This window comes from Physella acuta, unplaced genomic scaffold, assembly GCF_028476545.2.
Source record: "Physella acuta isolate Inbredline_101_S28 unplaced genomic scaffold, ASM2847654v3 ptg000653l, whole genome shotgun sequence".
NCBI lineage: Eukaryota > Metazoa > Mollusca > Gastropoda > Physidae > Physella > Physella acuta.
Genome location: NW_026732172.1, coordinates 259134 through 274819, shown reverse-complemented (window position 1 = coordinate 274819; position 15686 = coordinate 259134). Strand labels below are relative to the sequence as shown.

At 37.9% G+C, this 15686-nt stretch overlaps 1 protein-coding gene across 2 annotated transcripts in view; it reads left to right on the top strand.

Annotated features, from left to right (window-relative positions):
* Positions 1-3486: 3486 nt before the first annotated feature.
* LOC131948623 (colorectal mutant cancer protein) overlaps positions 3487-15686 on the top strand; it is a 36817-nt gene continuing 24617 nt past the window's right edge. Inside the window, exons 1-4 of one of the 2 annotated variants that reach the window (XM_059310233.1) lie at positions 3487-3624; positions 4095-4347; positions 4638-4948; positions 5133-5305. In XM_059310233.1, the coding sequence (XP_059166216.1) occupies positions 4205-4347; positions 4638-4948; positions 5133-5305 (627 nt within the window). In that variant the 5' untranslated portion in view covers positions 3487-3624; positions 4095-4204. Of the gene's footprint in view, positions 3625-3989; positions 4348-4637; positions 4949-5132; positions 5306-15686 lie in introns of both variants that reach the window. The other variant, XM_059310232.1, reaches the window with a different exon arrangement.

Here is a 15686-nt window from a genome sequence, read left to right as displayed (position 1 = left end):
GCATACGGTCGGAGCGGGTGGGCGGAAGGCGATGCTTTTTGCAATACATTTTTAGAAAGAAGAAAATTAGTATATTGTACCAATAGATAATTTTTTAATTGCTTTTTTCATAACAAGTCCTAATACTGCAATTTTCATATAATTAAGGTCACTAAACCTACTGAACATGGTAAAAATGGTACAACACGACAACTGCTACTGCATTGTTACTTGTTACTTTGTTCAACCTAACTGATAATTTAAAACTGTCATACATTATTATCGAAATTGTTCTAAAGACACGACCAGAAATTGATTCATAACTTTCTGTTTCATATGCGCTTTCACCGAATCGTCCATGCTGAAAAAATCCGATGGTGAATCATGAGTCGTGTGTGTGTCTTGACATCCGGGGAAGCCATGAGACTTACCAACCTCTTGGGTCTCTTTCTCTTCCTCTTTCCCGTGGATTTTACACCAGCACCTGCATAGTGATGTTATTTTCTGTTTTTTCTGATATTGTGCCCTAACCAAAAACTTTTTTTGATTTTCCACTGTCTGTAACATACATCCAAGCCATACAGCAAAAGATACATCATATTTAGCTATAGATCCTGATTGAATTTTTTTGACAATGCATTTGAATTACACATTGTCTTAGAGTGTTAAAACACATTTTATCGCTGCTTCTTCAACCAATACAATTAGTTCTGCATTTGTTGTTGACGGTGTGCGAGAAGGCAGCGCACATCTGATAAATCCAAGACTTCGAGCTGTTGTGTCCGTTGTATTCCACTTTGTTTCCTCTAGCTTGTTTCATTATACAATCTGCCAGTCAACGAAATACCCATATCGTATTCCAATGTGTACAATAAATATTTCTGATAATTTTCTATTGTATTTCAATTGTATGACCTTATTCTAAAAAAAAAACAACTAATAATCCAACTATGTACTATATTATCATAACAGAGACTGTTCCAAAGATAAAACATAAAAATACCATCCTAAACGAATTAGCACCTGCTTAACTCAGATGTTTTTTTTGTTTTTTTTGTGACATGTAGTGTGACACTAAATAATACCAACATGTAGTGTGACACTAGGTGACACCAATATAAATTAATATAATAGGAGTTAAGGGGGAGTTTATAGGCGTCGAGTAAAGTTTTAGGGAACGAAAATCATACATCGCAGTTATTAATATATATATATATATATATATATATATATATATATATATATATATATATATATATATATATATATATATATATATATATATATATACAATGGCGTAGCGAGGTCGGGTGTCACCCCCCAGAGGTGTCATACCCCAGAGGCGTAGCGACCCTTCCCGGGGACAAACTTTCAAATTTTCGATTTGCAACCGCCCCCCCCCCCCCCCTCAAACTTTCGATTAGCACCCCCCTCAAGTTTTCCTCTATATATTTTGCTATTTTTTTTGCCTTGGTGTCACCCCCCCCCCCCAAAATGGTGTCACCCGGTGCGGTCCGCACCCCCCGCCCCCCTCGCTACGCCTCTGTATATATATATATATATATATATATATATATATATATATATATATATATATATATATATATATATATATATATGAGTGTGTGTGTGTCTGAGTGTGTATTTATATTTATGTGTATTTGTATATATATATATATATATATATATATATATATATATATATATATATATATATGTGTGTGTGTGTGTGTATATATATATATATATATATATATATATATATATATATATATATATATATATATATATAAGGGGGAGGGGGCGCTAAAGTTCGCCCCCAGCGGCGGGAGGGGTCGCTACGCCTCTGATTAGTTGTGTATTAAGGGTGAGAGATATGGTTACTAAATGTTTTGACATGATTTAGAACATAGAACCTGTGAACTCATTGACTACTTGCTCTTATCTATATATCCTAAGCACATACAATATATAATTTTATTTATATCGTCATCACACGAAACCAGAGGCGTAGCGAGGGGGGGGGGGCGGGGGTGCGGACCGAACCGGGTGACACCATTTAGGGGGTGACACCAAGGCAAAAAATAGCAAAATATATAGAGAAAAACTTGAGGGGTGGGGTGCAAATCGAAAATTTGAAAGTTTGTTCCCGGGAAGGGTCGCTACGCCTCTGGGGGGGGGGGGGGGTGACACCATTAAGTGCCGCACCGGGTGACACTGCACGAAACGTACAATTTTATCTACAATCTCATCACATGAAATGTACAATTTTATCTAACATGTAACATCGTCGTCACATAAAATGGTAAACAAGTGGCAAGAAGTGAACGAGGTATTTTGAAAAAGTTACCCCGTGTGTCTTTCTCTCATATAGGCCTACACTTTAAACAACCGTACACACAAGGTACATCTTTCTTTTTGGCGTCGATCTAATTAGTTCAATCCACACTATTTACATATAAGGTAATTCTATCAATGTACTAGATCTATTCGTTTAACAATACTGATAATCCATGTTAAAAGTTGTGGGTTAACATTGTTAAAAATATTGAACTAAAAAAAATAGTTTTTTAGTCGTCGAATTGTTTGGTTAAGCAAAACGAATACCAAAAACTTATATTTTAAAACTAGGAAATAGTTACTTTTCAGTAAAGCCACACAATAGTATGAGAGGTGCTGACCACAATGTCGGTATAACTTTCTAAACTGCAATATACAAGGTGGAATGAAATATTTTCCATGTTAAGTTAAAACATACAGTGTAGGTAAATGGTATTATTAAGTTATTCATTAATTTGTCCTCATCCACCTAAATGGTGTCACCCGTTGAGAACTATACCCCCTTTCTTGTGAGCATACTGACCAATTACACCCAGTTTTTGCTCGAATTAGCCAACATTTCAGTATAAAAATGTGTGAATAGCGATGTTTGTAGCCTTGATAGGAGATAGCAGTCAGTTTACAGTGGCTAGTTATTTTTTGGGTTATATCCCTTAGTTAAAGGGACACTACTACATTAATATTTTTAGAAATAAATTGCAATATATCAAAGAATACACAGTTTTATGTAGAATCTAGATCTAGGGTTTTTTTTTCGCTATATAGATCTAGATCTAGATGATAACGGGAAAGGGAGGAGTAAATACATTTTAGAAAGAATGTAAGGTTATAGATCTATAGGCCTATATACTTCTAGTCATCTTCTATTCAAGCATCCCACCACCGAAGTCACTATAGTCTATAGTTTTATTTACTAAACGTTGGGCAGGATTCCTTTGAAACTATCAGACATACACCAATCTAAATATTAGGCCTAACCAAATGACAAAAAAAGAGCGAGTAAATCGCGATTGATTAATTTGATATTTTTGTAAATGGTTATCAAAGTTAATCAAAGTAAAAAAGACACTGAAAATATATTTTTTTATTCGTTTCATTACAATTGGGAATTATACATTTTATTGGTCAACTATTTTTAGATATTTTTTTTCCCTAAAACAAGGAGTTCAGTATTTTTGCAACAAACCATCGCGAAACCGTAGTGATCTGGGATTTATTAGAAATCAGAATTGATCAAATATTAATTACTTGATCATTTAGATCTTAATCTAGATCTAGATCTAAAAATGGTTCAATAATGCACTGGTATGCGATTAGCACATAAACTAGATCTCATCGTTTACTCTTCTAAATCTAGATTCTAGACGGTCTGCCTGACTCATTCTCTCATTCAATCTCAAACTCAAATCAATCTCAATCTCTGATCTCATTCTAAAAATTCTTAAGTCTTATAACAGTAATTACTAAAATTAGACAATGTTAGGCCTACAAATTAGTAGGCCCTAATTTTAAAATTTATAGGCCCTTAGGCCTAATAATTTTAATTTAAGCAGTTTAGCTTGAAGTTAGTAGATCTAGAGACGAATCAAGATCTAAATTCTAGTCTTAGATTAGATGTTTGTTAATGAATAATGTTATGTTGAAAATTCAAAATTGTATTTTATGAACAGCTGTTCTAGATCTACTCTGTATTGTACACTGCACTTAAAAAAAAATATTATTCTTATTGTGTGGGCCACTAATGACTGTAACTGTAGTCCTATTGAATGATTTAGCCGTGTGTCGTTCCCTTCACAATGGAGAAGACTGAATATCATTTGCTGAGATTTTTATTTATGACTTAAATAATTAGCAATTAACGGGGAAAAAAGCTTTTACTTGAGTAATGGCCAACAATACAAGCAGCAGCAGTAGTGGGAGTGACAATGGTGATTCAAGAAACTCTAGTTTATCCAGTGCTAGTGAAGAAGAAAGGCTTAGACGTCTATTCAACAGCTGTGATGGAGATGGAGATGGATTTTTAGATGGGTAAATATTTCATTCTTGTGTATTCTTTTAAGTCCTTAAGTAAGTGTTTTGATTTGGTAACTAAAGAATTGGTGAAGAATTTGCGGTGTCATGTCTCTATGCTCACCAGACAAAATTATGCAAGGATTATCTGCAAAATGTTATGTATGACAGATGAGAGGATCTTAATTTTTTTTAAAATACTCAATGGATATGTTATTTTGTTATATATTGTGATGGTCTTAATCTAAATCATGTTGTGTCAATATTTATTTGTGTTCACCCTAATAGGATAATCTTTTAATCAACAGGGAAGATCTGACGTTCATGTGTCGTATGCTAAACATGTCTGAATCAGTAGACGAAGTTAGACAGCAACTTGGTTTGGCTGATGGATCCAAGATTTCTTTTGATGATTTTCTTCGCTGTCGTACTCGTGTGATGATGGAATCCAGCATAGCTCATCCTCAGCACCAGGTGTTTCATAGCATGACCATGGCCCCATCCCCAGTGCTGTTGTCTGGGGATGACACTGGTGTGGAATCCGATGCCAGTGGTATAATGGTCACTGTGGCTGGCAATCAGTTAACTTCATGGCCTACTTTAAGCAGTGATAGTCTTGGTAAGATTTTAAAATTAGAGTTTTTATTCCAAACGCATTTGGATATACAATAAATGTTATTTTAAGTTCCATTAAATAAAAAATTATGACAGTGCAGTTGAGCAAATATACTTTTATTATACAACAAAAGATTTCTCTGAACTCTTAAATATTTTAAAAATTACTATTATTTCCTGTATACTAGGAGCGTTGTCTTACACAAAGCCTGAAAGTGCTGACTATGACAGTGGAGCAAGGGATCTTAGCCCAGAGCCAGCCACCATGTCACTGACACAGCTAATGGAAACACATGACCCATATGCTTACAAACAACTCAGGCAAGCTGGAGCTGATGCTTTTTTGGATATAGCGAATAGGGTAAGTGACAAAATCCTAAACACATTGATTTACTTTTGATGTATCACAATCAGATTTGTTAAACAGAGAGCTCATTGTGTTAGGTACAGATCTAATGTTGTGTTAGGTACAGATCTAATGTTGTGTTAGGTACAGATCTAATGTTGTGTTAGGTACAGATCTAATGTTGTGTTAGGTACAGATCTAATGTTGTGTTAGGTACAGATCTAATGTTGTGTTAGGTACAGATCTAATGTTGTGTTAGGTACAGATCTAATGCTGTGTTAGGTACAGATCTAATGTTGTGTTAGGTACAGATCTAATGTTGTGTTAGGTACAGATCTAATGCTGTGTTAGGTACAGATCTAATGTTGTGTTATTTACAGATCTAATGTTGTGTTAGGTACAGATCTAATGTTGTGTTAGGTACAGATCTTATGTTGTGTTAGGTACAGATCTAATGTTGTGTTAGGTACAGATCTAAAAATGTTGTGTTAGGTACAGATCTAAAAATGTTGTGTTTAGTACAGATCTAATGTTGTGTTAGGTACAGATCTAATGTTGTGTTAGGTACAGATCTAATGTTGTGTTAGGTACAGATCTAATGCTGTGTTAGGTACAGATCTAATGTTGTGTTAGGTACAGATCTAATGTTGTGTTAGGTACAGATCTAATGTTGTGTTAGTTACAGATCTAATGTTGTGTTAGGTACAGATCTAATGTTGTGTTAGGTACAGATCTAATGTTGTGTTAGGTACAGATCTAATGTTGTGTTAGGTACAGATCTAATGTTGTGTTAGGTACAGATCTAATGTTGTGTTAGGTACAGATCTAATGCTGTGTTAGGTACAGATCTAATGTTGTGTTAGGTACATATATCACATAGTGTTAGGTACTTCACTGATATCACCATCACCAAATTCAAACCTCTGGGACCTATCATATTAGGTTTGTTCTAATAAGGGATGGTACAGAAGGTACAGTGATGCTAATAGTTTAAATTATATTTACAAATATGATCTTAGTATTTGTTTTAATCTGTGAGCAAACTATCATACTTTTTGGTGAGTAGATGGAAAAGAAACATAAAGGTCAATTAAGTCATTAGTTGATTGTTATTAAACGTATTTTGTGTGCTTTCTGAGGCTTACTTTTTACTTTCTCGTATATACAAAGTATAGAGAAAGTCTTGTAATCGTGCAAAAAAAAAATTGAGATTTTTACAAATATCGACGTTTTACACCTCACTGATACAGAAAAACATAATTTTGCAATCTTGTCTGTGTGTCTGTCTGTGTGTGTGTGTGTAAACACTATAACTTGAGTACCGTTACAGCTAGGTTGATGAAATTTTACAAATAAGTATTTTATCAAAATCGTAGATCCGTATCAACTTTTGAGCGATTTCAGATAACCGGAAGTGGTACTTTTTTCACTTTGAATTTTTCAAAAGCCATTAACTTGAGTACTATTTCAGATAGATAAAGGAAATTTCACACGTAAGTAAAAGATCTAATCCTCTCCCTTCTATCAAATTTACGCTATTTCCGATTTCTCAAAAAACGCTTGTAAATTTATAAAGTACTAATAATATTCCGTACTATCATGCACATTTTGTTTTGGCGTTTGCTTGGTGCGCAATTCTTTTTTCTATGAGATTCTATTCTATTTTAAAAAGTTTAAGTATTTAAAATGGATTAAAAATCATAACTATATCCCGAGTTCCCATCCCCTGTTGTTTTATATAAGAATATTCGAGAAAGTTTAGGGTAGATCACTCCCGGTTTATTTAATGTATTGCCTGAACTACTAGCAATTTCAATGTTGCAAATTACTGTATAAACTACAGGCAAACTTTAATGTATTGTTTTTTAAATATCTCTTCTAAGTATACCACAAACTTTGGTTAGTTTTTACCATCATGTCAGCCTGTCTTTTATTATTTGAGCCCATTAGTATCTGATGTTTTTTCGGTTCTCTTGATGAAAACAGTATTTTAAAATGTTAGAACTGTGTAAACATTGAAGAGATGCTAGGTGATAGCAGAGATTTGTGGATGTATCCACCCCAGCAACTGCTGGATCGTTGCTCTACTTAGCTCGGCCTGTATGACTTGGTCCGCTCTCCTCAAGCCATAAAACCTATTTATTTTTATACAGACGTTTGCTTTCACGCGATAACCCGCGACAGATAGAAGACATTAACACGAGCCCAGTGACCCCTCGGCTTGAAATGGAATGTCTCCTTACCGCACTTTCATAGAACGTAACGTAAGCAAATTAGCGTGAAGCCGGGCAAGTTTATGTGTGGAGGGGTGTGCGTCTCTTTATTGCTTAAAAAAATTTAAACCGTCTACCTGCGGTGTGAATAGATTACCTGATCCTTTGAGGCTCCAGTCATACAGTGTTTAAATAGTAGATAAATCTTCATCACCATTTGGTTCGTTAAAATATTTACTGGGAAGGGGGAGGGTATCAATCGAATGTTTTAGTTATGTGTGTACAATGTGGACTGGCCTGCCGGTCTACCGGGAAAATTTCAGGTGGACCCCAGGAACGGTGCTGTAATAATCCTAATAGTGCTTTGATTTTTTGAAAAAATTATAAGTTTAAACATATGTCACTGCTTAACTATACATAAGGATATTCCAAACCACAGGGCTACTTTCCTATGATTTACAAACCACGGAAATAGATACACACTACACGCATACCAGAATTTAGTGTGTTTTAAAAAGACCAGTGGCTTTCTTTGTAGGCCTAACCCGTCATGCGGACTCAAGCCTTAATTGAGATCAATGAAAATTCGAATCTCGGGTTTAGAGACACAGCCAGTCTACCCTGAGTGGAGTTTTCCCCCACTAGATATTAACCTTCTCAACTACACTAATTAATTTCACTGTTATTCAACTAAAGCTGAGACAATTCTTCTAGTTGTTTAACTTTTAAAAAGTGTGTAGTGAAATCAGTGTCCTCCTGTCTTCTACAGCACAATTTAGACGCCAGTCTGCTTGATTTTAATTCAGTCTCAGAGCTCTGTCTGTATTATCAATTAGCTACCCCCCCCCCCCCCCCCTTCTAACGTCTGTATCGACTCCAGACAACATTTGGCTGGGTGCCAGTACATTTAGCTGATGTCATTAGCAAATGGACATTCGTTGATGCTAATCAACTACAGCCGTAATTAGCAATTACGGCCTACATTTCCAGGCATACATCACCAACTCGTCATACTGACAGTTTAGTCACAATACTGGTATATTTCTCTGGCTACCTAAGCGCTCACTACTCGTGCCTTAGGATTATTTATTTATAGAAGAAAGTGACTCGAACGACTTAATGCTTAAATGGCCCACCTCTTCCCGTTTAAAAAGCCTGCATTCGTTTTGTTTTTTGTGTTCCCGTTGAGCCGTTCAGTCGGTTGAGGCAATTACTGGCCGCAGGTTAGACAGGAAACAGTTGCTTTAATGAGAGGGCGCTGCGTGGTTCAGCTTTTGACATATTTTGCTTTTGAAAGCTTTACTCACGTGTGTTGTACTCATAAAGCACATAACCATTGGTTCTATGGGCTATTACGTGAACCTCGACTAGCTGCAAGGACAACAGGATTACAACGTTGTGTTCATCTCGTTTAGATGGGCAAAACATTGACGTCGATTCATCTCTGTAACCTTTGTCATAAAACTCTCCGACTTGATTATCTGGCCAACAAGAAAATTCCCGTCAGAGCTACAACTAGGATGATGGCCACGTTTTTCCTACCCCAGATAAGGTTTTAGTGCTGACTGCAGGTGCATCTGCTCACGCGGAGATTAGCAGCCATTACTAGCTTAAAAAACCGGTATATTGTATTCTTCCCGTTTCTAGCTTAAAAACCGGTATATTGTATTCTTCCCATTACTAGCTTAAAAAACCGGTATATTGTATTCTTCCCGTTTCTAGCTTAAAAACCGGTATATTGTATTCTTCCCATTACTAGCTTAAAAAACCGGTATATTGTATTCTTCCCATTACTAGCTTAAAAAACCGGTATATTGTATTCTTCCCGTTACTAGCTTTAAAAAAAACGTGGTATATTGTTTTCTTCCAGTTTCTAGCTTAAAAACAGGTATATTGTATTCATCCCGTTACTAGCTTAAAAACCGGTATATTGTATTCTTCCCGTTACTAGCTTAAAAACCCAGTGGTATATTGTATTCTTCCCGTTAATAGCTTTTAAAAAAAGCAGTGGCGTATTGTATCCTATAAAAACAGTGGTAGACCCATATATTGTAACGTGCCGAGCGCTGCCATATCATGCAGCCTACCTTATAGATGTCCGCAGTTATTCCTCGACTGCCCTATGCTACACTCACCCATATCACTAGCTCCTCCATTTTATAGCGCACCAAGCCTCTGTGCTATATCTATCACTATACTCCACCTCACTCTCCCAGAGACGTAAAATATCAGCCAGACATTGATTCACCTCCCCAGCATCCCTAAGCTATACTTCCCCACAACACACCTCATCCTCCCCCATCCCAGCACCTAAACTTATCAGCCATTCATTCATCAGCGAATAAACCGCTGCCCTGATAAGATATGATGGCAAAGATCAAACTCCCCATAAGCCGACCATAGCGATGATATCCCAAGAGACACTCGAGCAGAGATCAAAGCTTGACACATTTTTCTCTCGTCTCTCATTCTAGAGATTTTTTTTTAAATTTTGATTTTTTTTTTCGAGTGTCTTTATTTTACTTTTCATTGTTCTTTTTTAGAGTAGATTTAACTTACAAGTAAATCGAGCCAATGAGTTTCCAATCACAATGATATTTGACGTGAGCGACCATGCACATCTGACGTCATTGATTGATGGAAACAACCAGCCATTCATCTATTGATTCCTATTGATCCACCCCAACTGCCCCGTCTCTCCAGTTCTCAAAAACTGCTCGTTTCTTCCATCTCACTCTGGTCTCGAGTGTTTTAGAAGTCGTTTTTTCCCGTCATACAAAATTTGTATCCTTTGTAGCTCGCGTTTCTTACGGCTGAGTTGTCCAGCTTCAATGCCTGGCTTCTAAAGCACTTCTACTGTTTGGCTCTTTTGGCCTCTTTCTCTCTCTCTCTTCCCCCCCCCCCCCCAACAATAGTTTTATATTGCAAGCTAATGCCCACCAGTTTTTCTCTCTCTAGACGCCATGTGCTCATTCAAAGACGGACTTTTGGTTCTTTAAACATTAGTGATATTAGGCCTGCCCCCCCCCCCCCCCCTTTCTCCCGGCAGTTCACCACTGGAGTAAAGCATGCCCCTACTTTACACAACATTGCTGTGTTGACCAATGAACCCATTTTAGAATTCTCACTCCGCTGGTTAGTGCTTCGTACAAACATTTTCATTGTAGCGACGCACTCCTATGTCACCTCTCTAAAATAGCGAACATTAATATCTATATTTTCTTTTTTACTTGTACTGATGGCTAGCATACTGTCGTTGCATTAAGTTCCATCTAGCTTATGTTAAGTAGATGTGGAGTGGGCTAATATTGCTATACAAATCTCGTTGGCATAATCGTAATCCTAGTACTACAGTAATCTTGTTGACGTAATCCTGGTACTACAGTAATCTTGTTGACGTAATCCTAATACTACAGTAATCTTGTTGACGTAATCCTAGTACTACAGTAATCTTGTTGACGTAATTCTTGTACTACAGTAATCTTGTTGACGTAATCCTGGTACTACAGTAATCTTGTTGACGTAATCCTAGTACTACAGTAATCTTGTTGACGTAATCCTAGTACTACAGTAATCTTGTTGACGTCATCCTAGTACTACAGTAATCTTGTTGACGTAATCCTGGTACTACAGTAATCTTGTTGACGTAATCATGGTACTTCAGTAATCTTGTTGACGTAATCCTAGTACTACAGTAATCTTGTTGACGTAATCCTAATACTACAGTAATCTTGTTGACGTAATCCTAATACTACAGTAATCTTGTTGACGTAATCCTAGTACTACAGTAATCTTGTTGACGTAATCCTAATACTACAGTAATCTTGTTGACGTAATCCTGGTACTACAGTAATCTTGTTTACGTAATCCTGGTACTTCAGTAATCTTGTTGACTTAATTCTGGTACTACAGTAATCTTGTTGACGTAATCCTGGTACTACAGTAATCTTGTTGACTTAATTCTGGTACTACAGTAATCTTGTTGACGTAATCCTGGTACTACAGTAATCTTGTTGACTTAATTCTGGTACTACAGTAATCTTGTTGACGTAATCCTGGTACTACAGTAATCTTGTTGACGTAATCCAAGTACTACAGTAATCTTGTTGACGTAATCCTGGTACTACAGTAATCTTGTTGACGTAATCCAAGTACTACAGTAATCTTGTTGACGTAATCCTGGTACTACAATAATCTTGTTGACGTAATCCTGGTACTACAATAATCTTGTTGACGTAATCCTGGTACTACAGTAATCTTGTTGACGTAATCCTAGTACTACAGTAATCTTGTTGACGTAATTCTTGTACTACAGTTATCTTGTTGACGTAATCCTGGTACTACAGTAATCTTGTTGACGTAATCCTGGTACTACAGTAATCTTGTTGACGTAATCCTGGTACTACAGTTATCTTGTTGACGTAATCCTGGTACTACAGTATTCTTGTTGACGTAATCCTGGTACTACAGTAATCTTGTTGACGTAATCCTGGTACTACAGTATTCTTGTTGACGTAATCCTGGTACTACAGTAATCTTGTTGACGTAATCCTGGTACTACAGTATTCTTGTTGACGTAATCCTGGTACTACAGTAATCTTGTTGACTAACCCTAGTACTACAGTAATCTTGTTGACGTAATCCTGGTACTACAGTATTCTTGTTGACGTAATCCTGGTACTACAGTAATCTTGTTGACGTAATCCTGGTACTACAGTTATCTTGTTGACTAACCCTATACAAGCCTGGACATGTTCACACGTTGGACCGCCCAGGTAGAGAACAACCTTGAGTTTCCCCCACTGGTCTGTCACCGCCACGTCAATACACACAGCCCTTGCTTGATGGAAACCGGAAACAGATTGTTCTTGTGCCGAAACATTTCCTCTTTCGTCTCTGTGATCTACCTTTACATGCCTGCAGTTGTTAATTAACTCACTTGTGAAATTCTTATTTCCTAGTTCTAAAAGCACCAAACAACTCGGACTTCCAAATGGAAGATAAATCTGGATATATTTTTAACCTTAATAATACATGTATTGATCTCACTATTTTAATCTGACTGTACCCCCCCCCCCCCCCCACCACCACCACAAACTTAAAAAGGCATTTTTTATAATGTAATATAATTGGATAAAACTTAGTAAAAAAAAGGAAATTTGCATTAAATTCTGTTTCATTATTAATTTATGGCTTGTTGAAATTGCATGTTATCTACCATCCTCAATTCGCTGGTGAGGTTTTTTTTTTTTTACACGCCAAGCTCATGTCATTCTCGACCTTTTAAATATTTGTTTTTGAACGGAGGAAGGTTTCAAAAGCAAATACATATATATGTGTATGTATGTATGTCCTATATATGGTTATTTAGTCTTAGCTAATTTCCATGCAGACAAGCGTTCCACCAAATTGTATTAAGTTCTACCATCACGACCAGTCTGTATTTGACCATCAGGAGGGGGAGGTTGGTAAAACATAACTGACCACAATCAAAAGTTGAGCTGTTTGGTCCATTGATTTTTTGTTTGCTGTTGTATATGTCCGCCGGTGATTTTTAGCATTCTTACAAATAGTTTTTTTAACGTTCCCTATACATAGAATGAGCTGCTAAAGTAATGATTCCTGTCCATTTCTGCTGGTTATCAGGAAAGGATCGTGTGAAATGACCTGAGCCAACTAGTTTGGCGGTGTTGTATTCAATGAAACGTTGAGTCATATCTGCTCGAGAAGTTCATTGATTTGAAATGGATGGATTCTACCGATTCGGTGCTGCTCTGAGCTCTCTTCTTAGATCTTGGTTTATTGTCATTTTATTCCGCCCCCCCCCCCCTCCCCCACACACACACATTTTGACGTTTATCGCTTGCTCCATCTGATTGCAACTCATTTAATTTAAAACTATTTTAGCGCTGGTTATGTAGCTGAACAAAAATTATTTCTCACTATCACCTCTATGATATGAGGGTCCAGGTTAGCCCTATTTAAAAAAAAAATGTTGCTTTTATTGCTTTGTAATGTAAGTTTTAGGGTGAAGTAAAAAGTCTTGCTCTTATATGAGCTGTACACCCAGACACGTCTAGCTGGCGTGTACTCGTCTAACTGGTGTGTATACGCCTAGCTGGTGTGTGTACAAGTCGAGCTTATGTGTGTACAAGTCTAGATGGTGTGTGTACAAGTGTAGATGGTATGTGTACAAGTCTTGCTAGTATGTGTACAAGTCTAGATGGTGTGTGTACAAGTCTAGCTGGTGTGTGTGTACAAGTCTAGATGGTGTGTGTACAAGTCTAGCTGGTATGTGTACAAGTCTAGCTGGTGTGTGTGTACAATTCTAGCTGGTATGTGTACAAGTCTAGCTGGTGTGTGTGTACACGTCTAGCTGTTATGTGTACAAGTCTAGCTGATGTGTGTACAATTCTAGCTGGTATGTGTACAAGTCTAGCTGGTGTGTGTGTACAAGTCTAGATGGTGTATGTACACGTCTAGCTGGTGTGTGTACAAGTCTAGCTGGTGTGTGTGTACAAGTCTAGATGGTGTATGTACACGTCTAGCTGGTGTGTGTACAAGTCTAGCTGGTATGTGTACAAGTCTAGCTGGTGTGTGTACAAGTCTAGCTGGTGTGTGTGTACAAGTCTAGCTGGTATGTGTACAAGTCTAGCTGGTGTGTGTACAAGTCTAGATGGTGTGTGTACAAGTCTAGCTGGTATGTGTACAAGTCTAGCTGGTGTGTGTGTACAAGTCTAGCTGGTATGTGTACAAGTCTAGCTGGTGTGTGTACAAGTCTAGATGGTGTGTTGATTTAGTAGCGTGACATAGCTCGCAGTTGGGTCTACGACAAATTCCCGAAAGACACTTGCCCGAATGTCGTTTGCCCGAAGGCCGAATTCCCGATTGGGACAAACGCCCGAATGCGACAAATGCCCGAATGGACACTTGCCCGAATCCGACAAATGCCCGAATGGACACTTGCCCGAATGCGACAAATGCCCGAATGTCACTTCGGAGGCTCCCCTCCATTGTTTCTTAGAGTTTTTGATTTGTGGTTAATGGTCGTTTAAAAAATATTAATTCAATCGTTATTGACACTTCCCTTTCCATAACTTTTACCGTGACCTTAGGTTATATTAGGCTGTCATTGTACTATCCGGGCCCATCCTTAAACCTTATCCATCTCTTCATAGGATTATGTTTGACCCTAGCTGTTTTGTTTCCAACACTCGCTGTCCTTCTACTCCCTATTCTTCCCCTCTATCAAACACTCGTGTGTAGAAGACGAAGAGATTCTGGTTTCGCCTGCTCGCTCACTCACATACATATCGGTAACCATGGGGTATTTACCTGGGACCGCACCATACAGAACATATCGGTAACCATGGGGTATTTACCTGGGACCGCACCATACAGAACATATCGGTAACCATGGGGTATTTACCTGGGACCGCACCATACAGAACATATCGGTAACCATGGGGTATTTACCTGGGACCGCACCATACAGAACATATCGGTAACCATGAGCTATTTACCTGGGACCGCACCATACAGAACATATCGGTAACCATGGGGTATTTACCTGGGACCGCACCATACAGAACATATCGGTAACCATGGGGTATTTACCTGGGACCGCACCATACAGAACATATCGGTAACCATGAGCTATTTACCTGGGACCGCACCATACAGAACATATCGGTAACCATGGGGTATTTACCTGGGACCGCACCATACAGAACATATCGGTAACCATGGGGTATTTACCTGGGACCGCACCATACAGAACATATCGGTAACCATGGGGTATTTACCTAAGACCGCACCAAACAGAACATATCGGTAACCATGGGGTATTTACCTGGGACCGCACCATACAGAACATATCGGTAACCATGGGGTATTTACCTGGGACCGCACCAAACAAAACATATCGGTAACCATGGGGTATTTACCTGGGACCGCACCATACAGAACATATCGGTAACCATGGGGTATTTACCTGGGACCGCACCAAACAAAACATATCGGTAACCATGGGGTATTTACCTGGGACCGCACCATACAGAACATATCGGTAACCATGGGGTATTTACCTGGGACCGCACCAAACAAAACATATCGGTAACCATGGGGTATTTACCTGGGACCGCACCATACAGAACATATCGGTAACCATGGGGTATTTACCT